The sequence below is a fragment of the Chionomys nivalis genome, chromosome 22 (genome assembly GCF_950005125.1).
Source record: "Chionomys nivalis chromosome 22, mChiNiv1.1, whole genome shotgun sequence".
NCBI lineage: Eukaryota > Metazoa > Chordata > Mammalia > Rodentia > Cricetidae > Chionomys > Chionomys nivalis.
In genome coordinates, this window is record NC_080107.1 from 17,746,531 (window position 1) to 17,770,000 (window position 23,470).

The following is a 23,470-nucleotide window of genomic DNA, read 5'->3' on the forward strand; positions in this document are numbered from 1 at the left end:
CAGAAAATAATACCAATCCCTCAGTAGGACCTAATGTAACATTCTTCATAATTTTTCTAGTTGCTGTTTAACACACGTCTTACAATTATTTCTATCTTAACAATGATGCCCATAGAGTATTTTCCTTCTTTTCTGTCACTGTACCACTAGCTCATCCTTGGGACAGTACCTCTATAATTTTCTATCAGGATCTCCTTTCTTGTTGTTAAGGTGTGAAACCTACTTCCATTTGTCTAATATCTGATTCCTGTGCATTTTGTTGTTCATAAATTGCTAAGGAACAGGCTAGGACTATACTTTATGTTGACAGTCTGACAGAATCTAAATATATAACTCCTTTGTCATCTAAAGTCAAGATTCCTGTTCATCCTTACCCCACCAGAGGCATAGATATCCACTTCCATCCTTTCTTTAAACTAATATAAGGCTATGCCATTGCCTAAAAGTAACAGAAGCACTTGGTGTCATTTGTGATCTTGATGGATTTTTTCCTCAACCCTGTCTCTCTGTATCCTAATAGATAATTTCTTTTCCAGTTTTTGGGATGTGGCTCACTATTAAATGTTCCTCACAGTTGTAAGGTTTAGAACTGCTCTGGAGATAGTCGGTAAGTGCCAGCAGTGTATGGAACTGTACGTCCTAGCATTTAGAACAGAAAATTTTACTTGTATTAAGATTTCTAGACCAGGAATGCTGTTATCACATTTTAAACAGTTTAGCCAATTGATACTATGATCCTCTCTCTCTCTCTCTCTCTCTCTCTCTCTCTCTCTCTCTCTCTCTCTCTCTCTCTCGGGGGGGGGGTAGGTAGGTATATTGCCACAACATTCATGGAAAGGTGACAACATCCATTTGTTGGTTCTCTTCTTCTACTGTGTAGAACTTGGGGATTGAGCTCAGGTCCTCACACGTTTACTCAAGTCCCTTCACATGTTTGGCCATCTGGTAGCCCTGGCACTATTTTTTTTTTTAATAATAATGTAAATTTTCATGATTCAGAGTCTGCAAGATGTTGTGTCTCAGAACTGAACTATAATTTGGTTGTTTTTTTTTTTTTTGAGGTTTTCAGTGTTTTCTCTGTTAGCTATTTCCTCATAATTGTAAGAAGAGAAGGAAAGGAGATAAGATATTCACTAGCCAACATGCCAGGACTACGAAGGCAGAGGATAAAATTAAGCCTGAGATGATTTAAGACGTAAAGGGAAAAGATTGAATTCTCAGAGTACGTTTGTTGTTGTCTGCTTGCTTGTCTGTCTCATGCAGATATATATGGAAGAATTTTTGCTGTTAGCTTTTTTTAAACACAGGAATTTTATAAGTGGTGAAACTGAATCATGGACAAGAATGGTAAGGCCAGTAGTAGGCTTTCTTGGTCTTTGAAATCTTTGCAGAATAATGATCCTGAATTGTTGTTGAATATAGCTATGTATATGACTTCCCTATATCTTCAGACTTCCTTAGGCCATACAAACAAAGGCTAAAACATAATCTCATCATTGTTCAAAAAGTTCTGACTAGGACAGCATCCCACTACAACCTTCATCCTGTTATGCATGATCCAACTAAGTGTATTTGTGTGCTGTGTGTTGTCAGTGTTAGTCTTTATGTATAGTTATCTTCCCTAGCTGTGTTCCACAACTTAGAAATTAAGACCAAGACATTTTATGCCAGTTTTTCATAACCTTGTGTTAAACCTGATAAAGTATATATTACCTAGTTATTCTATCTTTAATTAAAATTCATAATTAAAAATAAAGCTTTATCATTATAGAAAGTTATTTTTAGAACTCACCCAAAGAATAATCCTTATCCCTACTGTTACTATTGTTGTATTACTTCTCTGACATCTGAAAACTCTTAGATGTGGTAATAAAAGGCTACTGTTTGGGAACAAGGGTGTAGCTCAGCATGCCCAAGGCCCTAGGTTCTATCTTCAGTAAAACAACAAAAAAGGCAATGTACAAAGAATGCATTACTTTTTAAAAAACATTCATAAATGAGTCATGAATGAAGTTATTCAAGGTTATCAGAGGGTACTTCAAAGGCACTGAAGGGATCCTGCTCTTCGTTTTTGTCTGTTTTTTAACTCTAGCTGTGAATCATTTAGGGAAGCAAGATGGGTTTTCTAGCAGTTCCATACACTGGTTTACGCTTTTGTGATTGTGGAAATGAATTCAGTCAAGATTTAAAGAAATAGGAAGATATTTTGTTCTGGAGGACATATGATTTCACAAGAGAATTAAATATGTCTCATCCCTACTTCGTGATGCAAAGAATGCATTCCATAAAATCAGATGAAACAAGCCATTAATTTAAGCCTCAATTCTCCTGATTCTATCAATTCAGAAAGCCAAAATCAGTTATGGAGGTTGATTTGCTCCAGTTAGGAGATCGTAGGGTTGGGAGGAAGGGAGAGAAATAGGTTGCCTGAGAGAGCGGAATCATCCAGCAACATTATCTATCTGAACATACACTTATGGCTGGGTGTAAACTCTTGTTGGGTCTACATTTTTTTCTTGCTATCTTTATGAACCTTTAGTCTTTCAGGATGTCCACAATCCTGTTTCAAAGTTTCATTGCATCATCTCTTGTGGAGCTGTTAGTAAGCAAAAGACATTTTATGAGAAGTTTGTTTCCTGAATGTACGTTGAAAACCTCCCTTACGACTTATGAGCATATTTTTTAAGGAAAAATTCAACTTCGCCGTATGTATTGTAATGTATAGAACTATAAATTTGGGATGTGTGCTACTGATAGAATAGACAGCGGAGTTTTGGATGTCATATGCATATTTTAGCATTCTTCTCCCTGGGGAGGGTAACAGTATCTCCCACTCCTTTAAAAAGAAGTTAAGCTAAATCTCATGACCACCCTTGCTGTATATAAATAATAAATATCCATTACAGCCCTTTAATATTCACTGACTAGTTTGTACTGCTGCAAATTGGGAAGAAAGGGAGGAGAAAAATGTGTTCTCATTTCAAAGAATGCAACCTAAAGGATAGTCTCTCATAAGATGATATACTATTTGTAACTGTTAACACAAAGGTCGACATTTCTTCACAGACTCCTTTCCGAAGATCATTTTCTATAGTTTTGCCTTATTGAAAGTGACTTTTTCCTCATAATTACCACAACATATTTGTATCTGGAATAACATTGTGCGATTTGTCAGAATCAAGTGATAGGGAGACATTTTTATAAGATTCAAGATGCTGACGAGGAAAACCTTGATGGTTAATACCAATTATCAGTTATAAAATCAGTTATAAAATCCTCTGTTATCGTTTGTTAGCAAGTCCCCAGTTGAAAACCTTTCACCAGGTTGGCACCAGCCTAAAATTTGCTATACGATGAATATAATTCAGTACTAATAGAAGATGACTGTAATTTCACATACATTTAAAATAGAAAAAAAATAAGATTATTGCAATAAATCTAAAATCACAAGCAACCAATTCAGGGAGCTTAATTATGACACTACTAAATGTGAAAATCTATTCAGTGCTAGGAACGCTTTTCACATTACATTCACGCTGAAGATTGGCCGCTAAGAGCTCATTACTGGTATTTTTCTAAAGAGTGGTTTATTAAACACAGTTACCTAATAAGCATCTTTGGTGGTGCAAATTGCTGAAAACAGTAATGAGCCTGATTAGACTTCATTTCAATTACGACAGCTTGTCTAAGAAAAAAATACTCCGTGTGTGTGTGTGTGTGTGTGTGTGTGTATTTGCGCACGCGTGCGTGCGTGTTTGTTGTGTAATCCCAATGCATAGAATCTAGGTCCAAGACATTGTGGAGTTTAAAAATAAAAGCCTCCTCAGTATTTCTTTTCCACGGTTCACTAATGAAGAGAGAATTGTCCAAGTCATCATCTAATTTACTCACTGGAAAGCTGGATGGATAAAATGGAGTCACAATTGTGTTTGCTTTAGAACAGGGAAGGCTTCGCTGACTAATGTATCGAAATAAGGTCACCCTTGGTTCCCGTCCAGGTCTTTTTCTTTCTCTTGCCCCCTCCTCCTGTTTCCTTGGGCATATAAAGTGATGAAGAGAATAGAAACTTAAAAACCTGATTCACCTGTGTTATTTTGTGGAGGTTATTCTCTCCAGATTCAAGGACTCACCTTGTAGTTGTATTTTAGCAATGGACTGACTACTTAAAATCATAGCATCAACTATCAGTTCCATTTTTAATCATCATGTACATATATGGAGAGAAGACACAAGCTTTATGAATGTGCACCAATATTTCTGAAAGTGTGTAGGAGTAATTGAGAGTGACCAAACCTTTTTTTTTAATTTTTAAAAAATGTGTTATTAAGTAGCATTTTACAGCTAACCTCTTATTAAATCATGCCTGGAATTTTACTGCTCAAATTGAAAAAAAAAAAAAACCCTTAATGTAAAAAGCCTTTAAGTGATTAGGCTGTCATTGTGTCATTGTTGTCATCCGGGTTCCCCAGGAATAATGTCATGCTTGTCATGCTTCTGGGATCTATGGCAAGGGATGTAAGTCACTACTTCATGGTATGCTTTAATAGATTCTTTAAAAGTATAATATAATTTGACATTGAACTGGATAAAATAATTTCTGTGGCAAAATATCAAAATAATGGCTAGATGTAGAAGCATTAAATAAAAAAAAAAGAAGAAGGCACGATAAAAACACTTATCCGAAAAGCCGTCACGAGTTTGATAAGTAATCAGATAATAGCCATGGATTAAACATAAAATATAAGTGGAATTACCATCCCCTCATGGTCATTCTTATGGTTTCTTAAAAGATTATTAAAAAGGAGAGCACTTCCAGGTGTACCAGTTCAGTGCTCAGAAAGATGCCAAAGGACCTATGATTGATTCATCATGAAGCCTATGGCCTGTTTACTAAAAAGAACACTTTATGTAGAAAACACAGAAATCAGTCTAATTAGCAAATGTATCCTACCTAGTTCTGTGGTTTTGTTGCTATTTTTGCTTGTTTGTGCTGCAGGATCCCAGACTCAACATCCTGAATCTTGTGTATGTGCTACTACGCCCACCTTACCCAATTATATGTTTTAACACACGTCTTTGCTTTTGTGTAAACTCAGTTGTTTCCCAAAATAAGTACTCAATTAAAGAAATAAATATTCATAATGTATTTTGAGGTTGTAAATAAGATTGAGTTTTATAAACGTGTTTCTTCTTGAGACTTTTGATCTTGATCGAGTCACAAGTAATAAAAATGTACATTAAAAAATAAATAATGCTTGCTCTGATAAAAATATGATGTACACAATACATGTTAGTTAGAACATGCGTGATGTGATTCATGAGGCTGAGGGTAAGCTCTGCTACACAGCATGTGCTTAGCATGCACAGGGCTCTGGATTCTGTCCCCAGCACCTAATCTCAAAAGCACTTGTCCTTAAAAGCCTGCTAGAAAGTGTTTCAGGGTGAGAAATACTCAATAGTAAGTCTAAGAAACCATAGGTTCCTTTCGGGATGAAAGCAGTTATTAAAATCTTTGTTTCACTTCTCTTTCTTTCCTCCCATTTCTCTTTGCTTTTTCAAAACTACACACATGCGCGCACATACACACACACACACACACACACCTGTATTTGTCTTTCTGTGAAGCTTATATGTGTCAGTTTATAGTTTTGTGGATGCTGGCTTTGCTGATGCTTAGGGAATTTGTGTGAATATAATAACAATTTAAAAAAAAAGTAGCGGGATTTGGGGGTGTTGCCCGACTTATTCTTTTAACACAAGCAACCACAACTGACAGCAATTAAAAGAATAGTTCCAATATTATCTTGACATGATTGTGTGTGAGTGTGTGTGTGTGTGCAGCACCCATGTGTGTGCAGTTGCTTGTGTGTGCACATGCATAGGCTAGAGATTGACATTGAGTATCTTGCTCTCTGTCCCTCCTGCTCTTAGCAGTTTCCAGTAGCTTAGCTGTTGAGCGTTTGCTTCCTCCAGGATGGAAACACTTCTTGCTTTGAGGACACTGCCCGCTCTCCTGCTACTGTCCCCTCGTGCAGCACTCCCTGTCTTCCCCTGTTGAATATGCCGATGGCACTAATGGTTTAGCCTTTCATTCGCACCGCACTTTCTTTATCTGGAACTCAGAGCACCCCGAAGATGGGTGGAGCTCCTGTGTAATCAGTTCACTGTGGAATAGAGCGGTGTGTGAAGAAGACAAAGGTAATGAAACCCCACCTGGCTCCTGTGAACTCTTGCCTTGAGCTCCTGGCATATAGCAGTGTGTTCTAAAGCAGTTTGTCTTCATGCGTCTTCTCATATGGAAAATAACAATGCACAACCTACCAGAACTCATTTTGTATGTGGCTTTTCCTACTGCTTTCAGATCAAAGTTATTGTCTTCAGGCTGGATTAAATTATACAGAGGTCCCCAGAGTGAAGGACACTGAATTCATGCACTGTATCACCCAGCCCTCACTATAGAGAATTTTTCCATTGTCCAAGACACTATTCTTTACTACATTAAAAGTTAATGTACAGATTGCCAAAAAAGGAGAAAATTGCATAAATAACCTAAACAAATTTTTTTGTATGTGTGTGGTTTCAGGATTTCAACTCACCTAAAGAGTTTTTAAGGAAAATAGTTGAAAGGCTAGGTTTAATATATAAATTAATTCTTACTCCTTGTTCAAAGAGAGAACTATCAGCCTAAATAGGCAACTTTCTTGTTTGTTCTATGCAAAGTATCTCTTAAAAAGAAGATTGTGAAGGAATACAGAAAAGAATATGGATGGAAACCCCATCTTTCGCAAAATCATGGTGTATGTGGAGATTCTAAATTTGTCAATTGAGCTTTGTCAAGTTGCTAAGGTGACCATGAATGGAATTCAATTTAAATATAATTAAATTAGAGGTTGGGAAGCTGGCTCAGTGGTTAAGAGCACTCGCTGCTCTTCAACAGGACCCGGGTTCAATGCTCAGCACCAGCGTGGTGACTGACAACAATCTATGACTCCAGTTCCAGGGATGTGACATCACCTTATGCCCTTTTGTGTACCAGGCACACGTGTGGTGCACAGACATACAATCAGGCAGATCACCCACACAAATAAAATACATTTAAAATAAATAAGTATAACAAAGTCAAGCATTGGGGTTAGATATTTCTAATAAAGGCTTCATGGGCAAGTAAATGTTTACAATTCGCTATGTGTGCACAGCAGTTACCATAACAGTTAAGAATCATGAATGACGAAGTAAACAGAAAACTAATAAGTCAAGATGCCACCAAGCCTAGATTGTGTCACTAAAAGTGCAAATGCATGTCATATGGTTATATGGTATTTTCCAAATTAGCCTTAATAACCTCAGTCTCGGAACAGTGGGAATTTGAATCACCAAAATTCGTTTTCAAAAGAAAGATTCAAACACTTTAGGAATATGTAATACTTTAGTATCTATATTGCTTGTTCTAGGCTGGATGCCATGAATATAGCATTGGGGGTCTCTGGTTGTGTTAACCCCGTTTACTCCTGCATGCTACAGCTCACCTGTTATTTACACACACAAGAGGATTGATTCTGCAGAACAAGGGGAGTGCCGGGTTGTGACACAGAACATACATATTCATTAGCTCCACGAGTCCCTATGGACAGATGTGGTATGTCGTGATGATCTTTGTATGACAAACAGAACTGGAGGAAGGGTAGATAGCCTTAATGGATTGAAAAACATATGTGGGGGAAGAGACAGCGTGAGAAATGAGGGGCTGGAAGGTAACAACGTTAAAGGTTAACAACAAGGCAGTGTTGTGACTGATTATAAATTGCCTAAAATCCAGAGGTGGCATAGCAGGGCAACATTTGCCTTGGTGTGCAGAAGCCAGCCCTCTCACCTCGGGCTCTTTCTCATGCGTGGGTCGACGGCAGCTGGCACTAGCTGCTCAGGGTACAAATCCCTTTTGTATTCTCAATCGTACGTGAACATGTGCTCATTTCACACTGTGAATTACTCTAGGTGGTACAAAGAGTGTAGCCCTGGTCTATACTTTTTAAAGATTATTATTATTATTATGAACTTTGTTATAATCCAAAACCATTTTTTTAAAACGTCCGTCATCCTTGAACAGAAAAAGATGTCACATTTGTAGTTTTAAGCTTCATGGTTTGTTTGTGAGTATTCAGTTATAAAGTTTGATTTAAGTGATGGGAATCTTAGGGGACCCCCCCCAGGGATAAAAGATGTGCTTGTTTGAATTAGAATCACGATTTCGTGAGGTGTTTTAAATCATATGGTGCGTATCTTAATCATATATTGAACACAAACTCTAAGGTCTCAAGATATCCTTCTTTGGTATACTTTGCTTTGTATAAGTTTTGCTTTTATTCTTATACATAGAGTGAATCTTTTAAATTTTTATTTATTGTTTCTCCAATGAAGCCTAACACAGTTCTGACTATACCGTTCTGGCTGTCCTGGAACTCACTATGTAGGCAAGGCTGGCGCCAACTCGCAATGTTCCTCTTGTCTCCACCTCCCGAGTTCCATATTAAAAATAATGACCAATTAGTTGCATACATAGTGAGTTTCATCCTCGGTTTGCAGTATCGGCAAATAGTCACTGTTTCATTTGGCCAGGTTCTTATGAGTAAACATTTTCTTTCTCTAGCTAGAATTTAATGTGTTCCAGGGACTCTGATTCAAATCATAAGTTATCTACAAGCTAAATTTAAGGACAAGATATATGCCGTCCTAGTTCAAATTATTATGCCTGTAATGAACACAAGCGCTTAATAAACCCAAAATAATGACCTGTGAAACAAGCTCCGTCACCTCCACGCGATCTGTCTCTTTGCGGGTGTCTTAACCTCTTGAAAGTTGTACTAAGGTTGATGTAGTTGACTATTAAATCTTGTATTGCCCTGTGATGTCAGTATCCATAGCATGTTAAAGGGAGAATATTAAGAATGATGAAGGTGGACTTAGCGAAAATAGCGAGAAATATATCTGAGAATCCAAGCAATGGGAAAACTGAGTTTGACATCACAGATGAGGTTTCTTACCACGCCGTTATCTACCACTCCACCCTGCTGTCCTAATGACACCATCAAGACAAACACCATCAATTCATTTTCTGGTGCTCTGATTAACAGGGCAAGAATACTTTCTTTTTTAAATATTTATTTATTTATTTATTTATTTATTATGTATACAATATTGTGTCTGTGTATATGCCTGCAGGCCAGAAGAAGGCACCAGACCCCATTACAGATGGGTTGTGAGCCACCAAGTGGTTGCTGGGAATTGAACTCAGGACCTTTGGAAGAGCAGGCAATGCTCTTAACCTCTGAGTCAACACTCCAGCCCTGAATACTTTCTTATTAAAACATAGTATTTGGAATTTTTTTCCTCTCAAAAGGTCTACATTTTAAAAAAAAAAAAAAAGAAAAAAGTTTTGAACTAAAAATCAATTGCTGCTTTTCAAGATATCCACTTCATTGAAAGCAAAATTACAGCTTTTGAAGCTCTTAAAGGGGTATGAGCCACCCAGCCCGTAAGCTATGGGTTAGGTACTGGGAAAACAAGACTGAGGAACAGGGTATTATGTCCAGAGAGGAAGCTGCTTACCAGATTTAGCATACCACTGCCAGACAGAGGTGAAGTATCCCATCTTTTCACTAGTCTTAAATGAGAACTATGGAGACCAGGTTGTTTTGTTTGTTGAATACCGTTAAGGCACCTGTGTATTGAATCCTGTGCTGGAGAAACTGAACTCCACATTGCAAACTGCATATCGCTCTCCCTGCCTGAAAGCTGTGTTTCTGCCAGAGGGTGAAGTAGCCAAATTGGATTTGATTTGAGGACCAATTAGTCAGAAATACCTTCAGCAGCCTCTAAAAGGACTCTTTCATGCCAATATGGTGGGATTGGGAAATGTTTTTAGATGATTGCAGTTTGGGATTTTGAGGCGTGAAAGTGAGTTGAAGAGAAAAATTATCTGACAGTATTAGTGCATAGTATCTGAGACTGCAGATTAAAAACCGTCATTGCTTGTAAATCTTTTTACCCCTTAAATTGAGACAAAAATAACATTAAAAATAAAACGATATAAAAGCCATTGATTTATTTTTAAGAGAGTCTCACTACATAGCTCAGGATAGACATCCAGTCATTCTCTTGCTTCCACGTACTGGCGTTACAGACCCGTCCCTTCTCACCCAGCCAGCAGTTTGAATTCCGACATCGTTTTGATTATGGCGATCTTACACCTTGTTTTGCTGAGTATGAAACAATTTCTGTAGCTTCCTTGTAACAACATTCACACTGGAAATTTTCCTGTTCAGTGGCTGTCTTGAATTGGAAAGAAAGAAAGAAAAGGAAGGAAGAAAGAGTAAAGTAGTTTTACCTTTCTTTCTTTCTTTCTTTCTTTCTTTCTTTCTTTCTTTCTTTCTTTTGCCCCTGTATTTTGTGTTTAATATACCTGTGGCATTTTCAAAATAAAAGAGACAAGCAATGTTTGTGTGGGTCACACTTGGCAAATATTTTTACAAAACATTCTTTTTGTAGTTTGTCTTGCAACCTAGTAAGGGGCTGGCACTAGCCTGTCCATTTTACAGCGAAGTCAAGCTCAAGGCACTTAGCCGAAGACGAGAATAAGGAGAGTGGGATAACGTTCTGAACTTCTTTTAAAAAATGAAATACAACTCTCTCTCTCTCTCTCTCTCTCTCTCTCTCTCTCTCTCTCTCTCTCTCTCTCTCTCTCTCTCTGTGTGTGTGTGTGTGTGTGTGTAAACAGAAGACAACTTTATGCAGTGAGCTCTTTCCTTCCACTTATACTTAGGAATCAGGATTGAATTCAGACCATCATGCTTGTGCAAGCTCCTTTTTAGGCTGAGCCATTTTGCTGGCCCTAGATCTTCATTGTTATACATAATAGTCTCCAAACCTACAGAACGCACAGTAAATGAAACCCCAAACTGGAAGGGGGGGCAACCTTGTTTGGATGGGACCATTATAAAAATAAACAGGAGTCTAATCTTAAGGGATTTTTAAGAAAATTATAACATGAAACTAAGAGAAAACAAAGCAGAAATTCCCGATTTAACTTCCTCACAGAGCTCCAAGGTTTTATATATAGAAAGTTCTCAGTTTGTTTACTAAATAAGTTTGAAAACATCTATATGGCATTCATACTGTAAATGACTGATTTTCGAGTGTGTTCGTTGGAACTGAGTAGAGACAAAATTCACTGAGCTTTTCCTCCACCCTTTCCTAACTCTTACATTGCCTTTTAAGTCCAGCAAACCTTAGGAAATGCAGTGGCGAGTTTCACCGATCCAAGAGGTCATGCTGGTCTCCTTGCTGCTCAAGATGAGTAGGCAAAGGAAGACAGCTTCAGAATATGACCAAACATTTTACTAGCTCCTCCCTCCTTTGAAGAGAGGCAATGAGTAAATATTGCAGGGAGCCAGTGTCTGGAGCCAGAGGGGTTTGCAGCCCCTCCTTCTGAACGTTCTTTTCTGCTAAAGTTGTATTTGTGGCCGGTGAATCTTGAAAGTTCTATGTACTTGTTCTGCCATTCCCAACGTTAGGGATGATGAATTTGCTGCATTAACAGAGAATGGAAACTCTAAACCCTGATAATTACTTTGCTCTGTTTATTCCAACAACGATTGCTTTCTACAAAGAATCTTGATAAATATTATATTAAGATTCTTAAGTATTTTTTAAAAAATAATGAAAAGGTAGCAGTACAGTCACCCACAGAACATTATGGGCATGTGGTCATAGGAGCACTGCTGCGCAGGTGCCCAAGAGCAAGCCTGCTACACTACAGTGTTTGCCTTGGGTCTTTACCCTTATGAGACTGAAGAAAGCTACAGATGAAGAGGCCCTTAGCAACAGTCAGAGGGGCCCCATGGGAACACAGCTGAAACATAAAATTACCAGACCTAGAACTGTTAAATCTCACAAGTATTAAGTTGGAGTACTAAGTAAGTGCCTCCAGGTAATTCTAGAAATATATGCTAAAAATAGATTCTAGGAGACCTACCTGTTTATCTCTAATTATCTCCCCTTCCAATATATTATTCTCTGCACTTTCGCTATTTTTTTTTGTTAGACTTCTGAAACTGAGGCAGAACTTTAGTAATTTTGGTTAAGCTTCAAAACTCATTAAAGATCAAAATGCAAACTGTAAGGTAGTGACTTCTTAGGGACTAAATTCTAAAATGGTCAATCATGAGAAGAGTGGGAAATGTCATACATATCCCTGCTCTGTCATATTCAAGACAGAGAGATGCTCATTTAGACATTCACAGTTCATCCTGTGGCAAGAACAGAAGAAAAAGCCTCAGAGACTGCACCATAGAATCTGCCATCAATAGATAACACTTCTGATAAACCATCAAGTTAATTTTCTACAACTTTGCTAATTATTTTGAAACATAAATACATTTTTTTCTGTGAAAATGTGCTAGCTATGGTAATAAATTTCTCCTATTTCCCAAAGTAAATGTTGACATTTTTTGAACGATTTTTCAATTATCTTTAAAGACTGTAGGTGTTGTTTTCCTCTATTCTATAGAGGGGATGGGGAAGAAGTTATGCGAGCCAAGGTAGCCCTCTGTAGCATAGACTGTCTTCTAATTCATGCACTTCCCACCTCAGCCTCCCAATACTAAGTTTAGAAGCATGGACCAAGACGCCTAACTTGTTCCTGATTTTTATTTTTCTTATATTATGGACAATGCTTCCAAACAAAAGTGGGAGTTACTGTTTTTGGAAACAAGTTTCTAAAATGTAAGATAGTGTCATTACCAGGACTTTTTTTTTTCCTATGTTCAATGAAAAAAAAAAATCACGTCAACGCTGCTTATAAAAACTCATCTGATTGCGTGAATACCAGGTTAGGTGGCAGGAGCCTTCTGCTCTCACGGGTGGCAATAATGCAGTAAACCCGGGCGGGATACCTTTGTCCAAAGAACATTGGGTGCCACATTGTCTTCCACCTTATCACCACCAGTAAACAAGGATAACACCCGCAATGGATTTGGTGCCACCTCCACTTAATCCTAAGATTTCAGCCCTTTATGCTTGCAAGGCCCCACCAGGCTGCTGAACACTGTCTTTGGTGGATCCCAACAATATCAGGATCCAGTTTATGTTTAAAGATTATCCTTTGCTCTCAAATAGCACTGATGACTCCAGAGCTCTCTTAGACAATCCTGTTTCCTCCAGGTTAAACGGAACTCAAGCTTTCCTGTCTCAGGTTTGCTAAGGTTTGGTTACTTAGTATACAATCATAGATAAACTTTTCATTACCTCAATAAGCGTATCCAATCGAGTGAGTATTCCAATAAGTTACTTTGATGGATAAGATCTTCACTTAATTTCAGATGAAGTAGAAATGTTTGGAAATTCAATTAGTTTTGCTACATTTAAATCTGCACATAAATCCTCTGTTTAAGTGGGCAATCCATTTTGCTCAAACTGCATAGACTTATCTCTTACAGCAATGGTAACATATTAAAATCAGGTTTGCATTTTCATAAATGATTAATTCATAAGAAAACTTTATTTAAACCAAGACAGGAAGAGAGGCCCCACGCCTTTTTTTTCTTTTTAACTATTCTCTATTTAAAGCAGTTTCACTTTTATTAAAGGTTATTTCTTTCTGTCATAGTTATTAACTAACTGTAACAAATAGATAGGAATTAACTGGAAGGAAGCTGAATCCTTTCATCTTGTGTTCTTGCATGCACGTGTGTATGTGTACATGCATAGGTGTGTACTTGCCCACTCATGCCTTGTGCTAAGTTCCATTGCCTGTGACTTCTAAATTATTTTGTGAGCTACTTTTTTATGTTTCCTCTTTATCAATCTAATAAAATGCCCAGTCGTGGCACGTGTGCTACCATTTTCACTACTCAGTGTTGTCAGGCATTTTTTTTTTAAAGGAAAAATGATCCTAATGGAAATTACCTGGAAATAGTCATGGGATGAATGAATCTGTAGGCCTTTTAGTTCTACACTGCAGTCACATTTATAGTCTCTCCTTTTTGTAAAGCTTCAGATAAATCTCTTGACGCAAGAAGAATGCAGATACTGATGACTTGCGATTGGTTCCTGGTGATTTGCCCTTAATCATTTCCAGTTGCGTTTAATGAAAGTATGGTTCCTGAGAAGCCGCTTCATTAAAATTGCATCTTTCCCCCCCTCTAAGTGTGGTTTCAGTCATTTTGTCCATTTTGTGGTGTATTTCTCTCCTCTAAGAAAGTAATGATCGAGAAGGCAGAAACAATTAGGAGAATCACTTTTGTTCTCCCTGGAGCTCTGCTCACCCCTCCCTATGTCTCTGAGTGGAAGGATAAAGGTGTGCTTCTTTGGGGTTCGCAATGCTGTTTTACTGATTGATTAGACTGTTTAAAGGGTCTGTTACATATACAAAAGAGTATATATGATCTTTGGTATTTTTACTAAACACACACACACAGGGAGGGAGGGAGAGAAAGCGAGACAGAGACAGAGAGAGAGAGACAGAGAGAGAGACAGAGAGAGAGAGACAGAGAGAGAGAGACAGAGAGAGAGAGAGAGAGAGAGAGAGACAGAGAGAGAGAGAGAGACAGAGAGAGAGAGACAGAGAGAGAGAGAGAGAGAGAGAGAGAGACAGAGAGAGAGAGAGAGAGAGGTTGATTAACTTGTGCAGCATTCAAACTTAATTTCACTGAGTTGGTGATGCATGGATCCTTTTTAAAAATCCAAATGCAAATGAGTACAACTGCAGTAAACTATATTTGCAAATGAATCCTGTTGCTTTATTCATTTATTGTGTAATTACTGCAATCCTTCCCACCTTGTTTTCAGTATTTCTTAATCATTAAGTCGGAAGCATGACAGCAGTGCCAGCCCTGGCATGATTCTCTTTGACTAAAACCTTGTAAATTAACACAATTAGCACAGCATCCTCCTGCTAATTAACTTCCACTGTCTGGTGCAGTGGTTTTGCAAACAAGGAAGAGGGAGTCAGAAGGGAATCAACATGCCATTCTGTTACCAAACTGTGTGCTCTGTTCAGTTTAGCTCAGCCAGTCAACGCTGGCCATGTCAGAAGCCAGAGTCAGGCAGTGAGGAGCTGGAGTGCTTGGGGGAGGAGAACAGAGGGGAGAAGAGCTGTCAACACTGCTGGGGGAATTCAGAAGGGAACCAAGCGATGCCACAGACGCTTCATTTAGACCAGGTCTTCTTCTTATCAAGGATTCCTAGCCAGAGGGCACAAGATGGTTTGCAAAATTCACTTTGGGTAATACAAAAGAGATGAAGGAGGGTATCTTAAAACAGCTGTAGCAGGAAAGGAAGTGTTCATTCCAAGTGAGCAGAGATTAGAGCTAAGATGAACAAGCACTGAAAAATAGAAGAATGGAGTTCCCATACTCCTTGGTACCTAACGACATGAAACCCTTAAGGGTACACCTTAAATGAGTCACTTTCGGTACTGCTTGTGTAATATGTGAACCAGGTAATTTCTAAAGCCTTTCAAAAGTTCTAAATTAAAATGACCGTCTGATTCTAATAGCTGAGTATTTTCTCTTAAGTCAGAAAATACCCGTTTCAGGATTACTACGGAGTCTCTGGCTTCAGTTAGCCATCTGCCAGATGATGGAGTTACTCCTATGACCTCATTGCTGAGTCGTATTCTTTCTGTTTCTGCCACACATGGCTCACTATAGAAATGTAAGGAGTTAGAGTCCAGTTCTCCACTCTGATCATCCCTTCTTGCCTGTTTTCTCTTTCTCATATGTATGTGTGTATATATATATATATATATATATATATATATATATATATATATATATATTCTTCTCTCCCCACTTGGTACCTTGCAGTCTATAAGGGGAGGAGGATTACCAGAGGAGAAGGGAGAACAACACTAGAAGCCCGACAGACAAGTGATGCTTGTTTTTTTTTTTCCAGACTCAACAACAGAACTGAGAGGCAGAAAGGAGCCAGTTGTAATTCATACCGAGTTGTAGGCTTTGTGCGATGAAAGCGGTGGAGCGCTGCCTGGGAGATTGCTTTGCTGCACTCCACGAAGCAGATTTGAAACTGTCGTGGAAGACTTTAGATGAGAGTTGGATTATGAAATGACCTGCTATGTCTGTGTCATATTGTTCTGTGCAGGGAGCATTATACTGTGCTAACTAGGTGTTCAGTACCAAATAAGAGAGGGATCCCAGATGCGGCCTGTCAGCTGTGTCTCATTTTTATACTGTTAAAATAGAAAACAGAAACCGATGGGGAGAACCGAATAACTAGGTGGCATACATGCTAGCAGTATTGCATACCAGATATTAAAATGTATGTGTGTGTCATTGCAAGCGACCATGATTGAATTCTAATTGGACAGTATTACGTGTGTACATAGACATTGTATAAGTGTGTGTGGTTAACAAGTAACTTGATGGGATTGACAGCAATAAGGCTTGTAAATATATATATTTATATGTATATATATATATAGTTTTCTACATAGTTTTATTTTACATTGGATTTATATTTTTATAGGGTTGATTTTTACCCCACTTTGAAAAATTTGTATTATAGAGATCACAATAGATATTATAATCTGGGAGGATCCTTGCCCATGTCTATATTATTAAGGGGAGGAAGCTTTAAGAGTTTTGATGAATGTCTAAGTAAATTTACTCTCTTCCCCCCTCCCCCCCAAATACTTAGGCTTGAAGATGCAGTGGACGCCGGAGCATGCCCAGTGGCCAGAACAGCACTTTGACATCACCTCAACCACTCGGTCTCCTGCCCACAAAGTTGAAGCCTACAGAGGTCATTTGCAGCGCACCTACCAGTACGCCTGGGCAAATGATGACATATCTGCTCTGACTGCATCCAACCTTCTGAAGAAATATGCAGAGAAGTATTCTGGCATTTTGGAAGGTCCCGTGGACCGGCCTGTTCTCAGCAATTTTTCAGACACACCATCAGGACTCGTGAATGGTCGGAAAAACGAGAGCGAACCCTGGCAGCCTTCCTTGAATTCAGAAGCCGTTTATCCTATGAACTGTGTTCCGGATGTCATCACTGCTAGCAAAGCTGGTGTCAGTTCAGCCCTCCCTCCTGTAGATGTCTCTGCAAGTATAGGGAGCTCCCCTGGGGTGGCCAGCAACCTGACAGAACCAAGTTACTCAAGTAGTACCTGTGGAAGCCACACAGTACCTAGTCTTCATTCAGGGCTCCCATCTCAGGAATATGCTCCAGGATACAACGGATCGTATTTGCATTCTACATACAGTAGCCAGCCCACACCTGCACTTCCTTCGCCTCATCCATCGCCACTGCATAGCTCCGGGCTCCTGCAGCCACCGCCCCCTCCTCCTCCCCCACCAGCCCTGGTCCCAGGCTACAATGGGACTTCCAATCTCTCGAGCTACAGCTATCCCTCTGCTAGCTATCCTCCTCAGACTGCCGTGGGGTCTGGGTACAGCCCTGGTGGAGCGCCCCCACCTCCTTCTGCATACCTGCCTTCAGGAATTCCTGCTCCCACTCCTCTGCCCCCCACTACCGTTCCTGGCTACACCTACCAGGGTCATGGTTTGACGCCCATTGCGCCCTCTACTCTGGCCAACAGCTCGGCAAGTTCTCTCAAAAGGAAAGCTTTCTATATGGCAGGGCAAGGAGACATGGACTCCAGTTACGGAAATTACAGCTATGGCCAACAGAGATCGACCCAGAGTCCTATGTACCGAATGCCCGACAACAGCATTTCAAACGCGAATCGGGGGAATGGCTTTGACAGAAATGCTGAAACATCATCCTTAGCATTTAAGCCAACAAAGCAGCTGATGTCCTCTGAACAGCAAAGGAAATTCAGCAGTCAGTCCAGTAGGGCTCTGACCCCTCCTTCCTACAGTACTGCTAAAAATTCACTGGGATCAAGATCCAGTGAATCCTTTGGGAAGTACACGTCGCCAGTCATGAGTGAGCACGGGGAAGACCCTAGGCAGCTCCTCGCTCATCCAATGCAAGGTCCGGGACTCCGTGCAGCTACCTCATCGAACCACTCTGTGGACGAGCAACTGAAGAACACTGACACGCACCTCATTGACCTAGTCACCAATGAGATCATCACCCAAGGACCTCCCGTGGACTGGAGTGACATAGCTGGTCTTGACCTGGTGAAGGCTGTCATTAAGGAGGAGGTTTTGTGGCCAGTGTTGAGGTCCGATGCGTTCAGTGGGCTGACGGCCTTGCCTAGGAGCGTCCTTCTCTTTGGACCTCGGGGAACAGGCAAAACACTCTTGGGCAGATGCATAGCTAGTCAGCTGGGGGCCACGTTTTTCAAAATTGCTGGTTCCGGACTAGTTGCGAAGTGGTTAGGCGAAGCGGAGAAAATTATTCATGCCTCTTTTCTTGTGGCCAGGTGTCGCCAGCCCTCGGTGATTTTTGTTAGTGACATTGACATGCTTCTCTCCTCTCAAGTGAGCGAGGAACACAGTCCAGTCAGTCGGATGAGAACCGAGTTTCTGATGCAGCTGGACACTGTACTAACTTCGGCTGAGGACCAAATCGTAGTCATTTGTGCCACCAGTAAACCCGAAGAAATAGATGAATCTCTTCGCAGGTACTTCATGAAAAGACTTTTAATCCCGCTTCCTGACAGCACAGGGAGGCACCAGATAATAGTACAACTGCTCTCACAGCACAATTACTGTCTCAATGACAAGGAGTTTGCACTGCTCGTCCAGCGTACGGAAGGCTTTTCTGGACTCGACGTGGCTCATTTGTGTCAGGAAGCAGCGGTGGGCCCTCTCCACGCTATTCCAGCCACAGACCTTTCGGCCATTATGCCCAGCCAGTTGAGGCCCGTTACGTATCAAGACTTTGAAAATGCTTTCTGCAAGATTCAGCCCAGCATAACTCAGAAAGAGCTTGATATGTATGTTGAATGGAACAAAATGTTTGGTTGCAGTCAGTGATTCAGTCTTTAAAAGTTAAAAACAACAACAACAACAACAAAATGTAATGAATGTTGGCACACACACATAAAACCTGCTACATAGGGAATAGAGCCCCTTTCCAGTAGTGTTCCCATTGCAGAGGGTACTGGGGAACACGACAATTGCGCTGCGTCTGTGGAGGCAGGGTAGCTTTGGAGGAAACATGCATCAGATGAGAGCCTCCGATTGGAAAGCCCCAGATGACAGAGAGTATATCCATGTGGATGCTCGGATGATCGGTTCCAGCAAGACAACACTCACCTAGACGCAAGGTGCAAGTGTGTTGATTTCAGAAGGACATGAACCTCGTGTGTTGATTCCATTCTGCTGTTCTCGAGATTTAGTTGCTGTCAAGTGCCTGGAGTGGTGCTTTATTTTTTCGTTTGCCTCACAATTACATTGGTGGCATGTGCTAATATAAAGAGCTTTAACTTCAAACATTATTGGACTAAAGAGATGAACGGTCGTGTTACAACAGAAAACCAGATTTTTTTTTGCCATTTTAAGAGCAACAGTATTCCTCAATCCTGTCTGTTCTGCAGTGTTAAGCTAAGAACAGGTAACACAGGGTAACGGTGATCTGGACCTTAATTTCTGCAGTTCATTTCTTTTAATGTTCTTGTCTGCAAAAACTCAGGAAAGTGATTGTGATTTGTCCAGTACCTCAAAGGAATGTGTTAAAAGCACTATGTACTGCTGAGAGTAATAGGCTAGGCTTTGATGTTACTTTATATTAAAATGTATGTTTACCTCAACAATTGGAGAATGGCAAGGAAAATTACTTTGAATGTATCCGGAAAAATTACTGAAGTGTGATACAACTGAATATTTACCATTGAAAATAGAAACGGAAGTTTTTTTTTTTTTTTAAAGTTCTCTTACAAAATATGGGGAATTAACCAGAGCAGAACAATTACTGAAGGGTTCTTAATACATTGCTCTTTTTGATGATTAGGTGAAAATGTTCATAATAGCTACACTGGTTAATTGAAGGCTTATGTATTCAGTTTTGTTAGTGTTTAGAGCAGTCAGCCGCAGACCTATCTAGGACCTTGGAAGTGACAGAATGTAGAATCTGTAACTGCCTTTTCCTGCCATGGGAGAGGGGGTGGAGGTGGTGGAGGTTTTATTTTGGAAGCTCTCTTTCTCTCTCTTACACTGCTGGGAACGGGTGTCGCCATTCTAGTCACTGAGAGTTTCTAGGCTTGCCGTGCCATGTCACAGAATGCAGAGGATAGAACCAAATCAAACACACAAATTAAGAAGAAAAAAAAAAATCAACGAACTCTACGTCTCCACAGAGAGCCTCTCCATGTCCTCTTCCCTTGTCCCTCATCTTGACTTCACACTTCACAGTGCATGTTGGCTTTTCATCTTGAAACCCCCCGGCTGTAGTTCTCCCATGTTCATTTCTACCTCCGTTTCTTTACGTTTCTTTTGGAAAGTCCAGTAAGAAGTTAGACATGGACATGTCGACCACAGTAGGGCTTGCCGAATGTGGGACTTTTCTGTTTTGTCGTGTTGTTGTGTTGTGGTTTCTTCCATCTTTTTCTTTTCTTTTTGCCATAATCTAGTTTCCCAAAGCACTAGTGTTTCATGCCTTCCTTCACTGCTGAACACTACCGCATGGCATATGTGGTGTTTCTCTCTCGGTCCCCACCTCTGCTCCTGCTTCCCACCAGACCGTCCTTTGTCCCCTGTAATGTGTTGTGTGCAGGTTTTCATGGGAAGCTGGCTGATGTTCACCACTGCCTCTCACGGTCACAGCGCAGGACAGAGCTTTCCCTGGCATTCCCTGTGCCGAAGCAGAACAGCCAAGCGTTTTGAATGTATTTTCCTGGGTTTTACCCCTCTTTTTTTTTTTTTCTCTTTGTTCGTTTTTTGTTTTGTTTTAAATAGAGATGCAGTAACTGTTGCAAAGCACTGGCATTTTGTGTATTCAATAAGTGATGTAATTTTAAGGTAATTTTAAATAAATTCAATGGCAGCCCCATGAAAGGCCTTTCTGTTATTTTTTCCCTTCAAAAAAAAGGTGTTTTTTTTTCTTATCTCATCTGTAAATTATTTCTCTGAAATATTAACACAGAGAAAATGAATGAGGACCTCATGGTATTTCAAAATTTTATGATGTCTGATTAGTAATCCCCCTCTTTATTTTTCATGTTGCTAAAATGGAGCAAATGAACTAGAATTTAATATACTCTGAAAGTCTATCAATGAACACTGTTCTTAAATATAAATATTCCATATCTGAAAAACAGTGCCTTTCATTAAGGATACAAAAATGATAATGAGTCTAAGATACTTCTGCTTTTTTACAAATGAACAAATGTTAGAGTCCTATTCTGGATCTCCCCTGAGCACTGCCCATGCTAAGAAGATTTTAATATCCACTGACTCGTGGGCCCATATTGATCTCAGTCACAAGTTAGCTTTCCCGCACAGCACTGATCTCTCTTCTGTTTTTAAGACCTCACATCTCATTTCCACCAATAGGCTGTGTTCACTAAAACACATCTGGCAAGCTGTGACAAACCCAGTCTTCTTTAGTCAAGTTTCAAGAATCCAATATCAACCCACGTTTTGTGGTGTGTGGTTTGCGAGACTTAATGCCAAATACATGAGATGAGTTTTGTTCTCACAATGGTGATAACAGAAGTCATACATCTTGGCTTTCAGCTTTAAGTGGCTTTAAATTTGTTTGAGATGTGAATGACTTGAGATTAGTTTTAGATAGAAATGGTCTGGGATACATATATTTAGCAGAAGCTGAAATTACATGTGATTTCCATTTAGCCTAGGCAGGTCTAGGATTATGTTAGCAAACTGGGAAAGTTGACCGTCTCACCATCTTCTCTAGGTTTTGATTCCATGTGACATTGTTATAAACGCTTCCATGGACTAGCCTAATCAGGACCCCTTTTCTGGCCATTTAAGAGCTTGGGGTAGGAACAAGTTCCAGATCTTCAGAAGTGGACATGTGCATTGAGTAAATGGGCCTCCTACCCTTGGCCTCTCTTGAACCATTTAGAACTTGGAGGAGGATCCTAATGAGTGCGAGGTAATGAACCAGTCAGTCCGCTCCTATCCAGGAAGGAGATCCAACCAGCCTTCTCTACAACCCTTAGCTCCCTTCCTCACGACTGTAATAACATTTCCAACAGGGATGCGAAGGAAAAGAGGGAAACTACATCCGTAGAGAGATGAATAGAAATTCATGAGGTAGTTCATAGTGACTTTAGAGGGGATACAAATGAAAATCCTTTACTCTGGCAGCCTGCTTCCCTCCAGAATATTTAGAACATTAGTGACAGTATGTAGAACTGTGCTGACTGAGCTGGTCAATGAAATGTGAAGGCAGTAGAAGTTAAGGCTATTTACTTTCACACAGAATGTTTATCTATTAGTCAGTTTGCATTCTACTCAAATGCAGATAGACGGGTATAATGTTTTCTTGTGCATTTGAAACCTATCAAGGAGAAAATAAACCATTCCACTGAAATACATAGGCCAAACACCATCTGGACAACTGATAAAAGCTATCCAGAGGCTATACTAAATGCAAGGTCAATTTTCATGGGTTGCTGAGTACTTGGCTATGCAGTTTTGAAAAGAATACATCAAAAAAAAAAGTCCAAATTAATTCTTGCAATAGGTCATTGTAAATTTAAATATATATCTCTGAGTTGGGAAAGATGTTTTGGAGGCATTTAGAATCTCTTTTTCTGAAAATATATCCAACCCCTAAGCAGAAAGATATTTCTGTACCCCAACTCTCTTCTTTTACTTAGCAAGAATTGGGAATCCTGATTATAAATCCATATTACAGAGTGAAAGGCACATAGTTTATTGAACTCTTGAAGCCACTAAAGTTCTAATATATATATAAATATAAATGTAAGTATAATTAGTGTGTGTGTGTGTATGTGTGTGCTATTTTCACCGCCACCTATTTTAACTTTAAAATAAATCAATTTTTCACATTATCCAGAAGCAACTGGTTTCTTCCTTTTTCCTATGTGCCAAAACATACATGACTACTTCAAAATTCCATTTTAATGTGACTTTTTTCCTTAAGAGAAGTAAAAACTTTCCGTTTTGAATCATCTGTCTATTTAATGAAGCATTGTATTAGCAAACATGGAGCTGTTAGTACTTCAGAATTCACAGCCAGCTGTACTTGTGACTAACCAACACACGAACTGAAGCTCCCAGTCTGCTAAGACCTTTGGTTGACATTCGATTTTGAACCTGCCAGATGCATTTGTGTGAACCAGGGATACTGCATCTTTAATGAAGAAGTCTCTCCTCTTTCCCCTGTTTTTAAATACAACACAAGTCGTGTAGCACTAGGCACTGCGATTGTCAAAGACAATTAGACTGAAAGCAGGAAAATTTCACCTCCCTGTCTCAGTGATATGTAGAATGTCGGCAACGTGGGTCAGCCTTGCCACCGAGTGGTATGAGGAGATATGAATCAGGCC

At 39.6% G+C, this 23,470-nt stretch overlaps 1 protein-coding gene across 1 annotated transcript in view; it reads left to right on the forward strand.

The window, feature by feature from the left end:
• Fign (fidgetin, microtubule severing factor) overlaps positions 1 to 19,885 on the forward strand; it is a 117,832-nt gene extending 97,947 nt beyond the window's left edge. Inside the window, exon 2 of the mRNA XM_057755349.1 lies at positions 16,711 to 19,885. Coding sequence (XP_057611332.1) covers positions 16,719 to 18,965 — 2,247 coding nt within the window. The 5' untranslated portion in view covers positions 16,711 to 16,718 and the 3' untranslated portion in view covers positions 18,966 to 19,885. The remainder of the gene's footprint in view (positions 1 to 16,710) is intronic.
• The last annotated feature ends 3,585 nt before the right edge of the window (positions 19,886 to 23,470 follow it).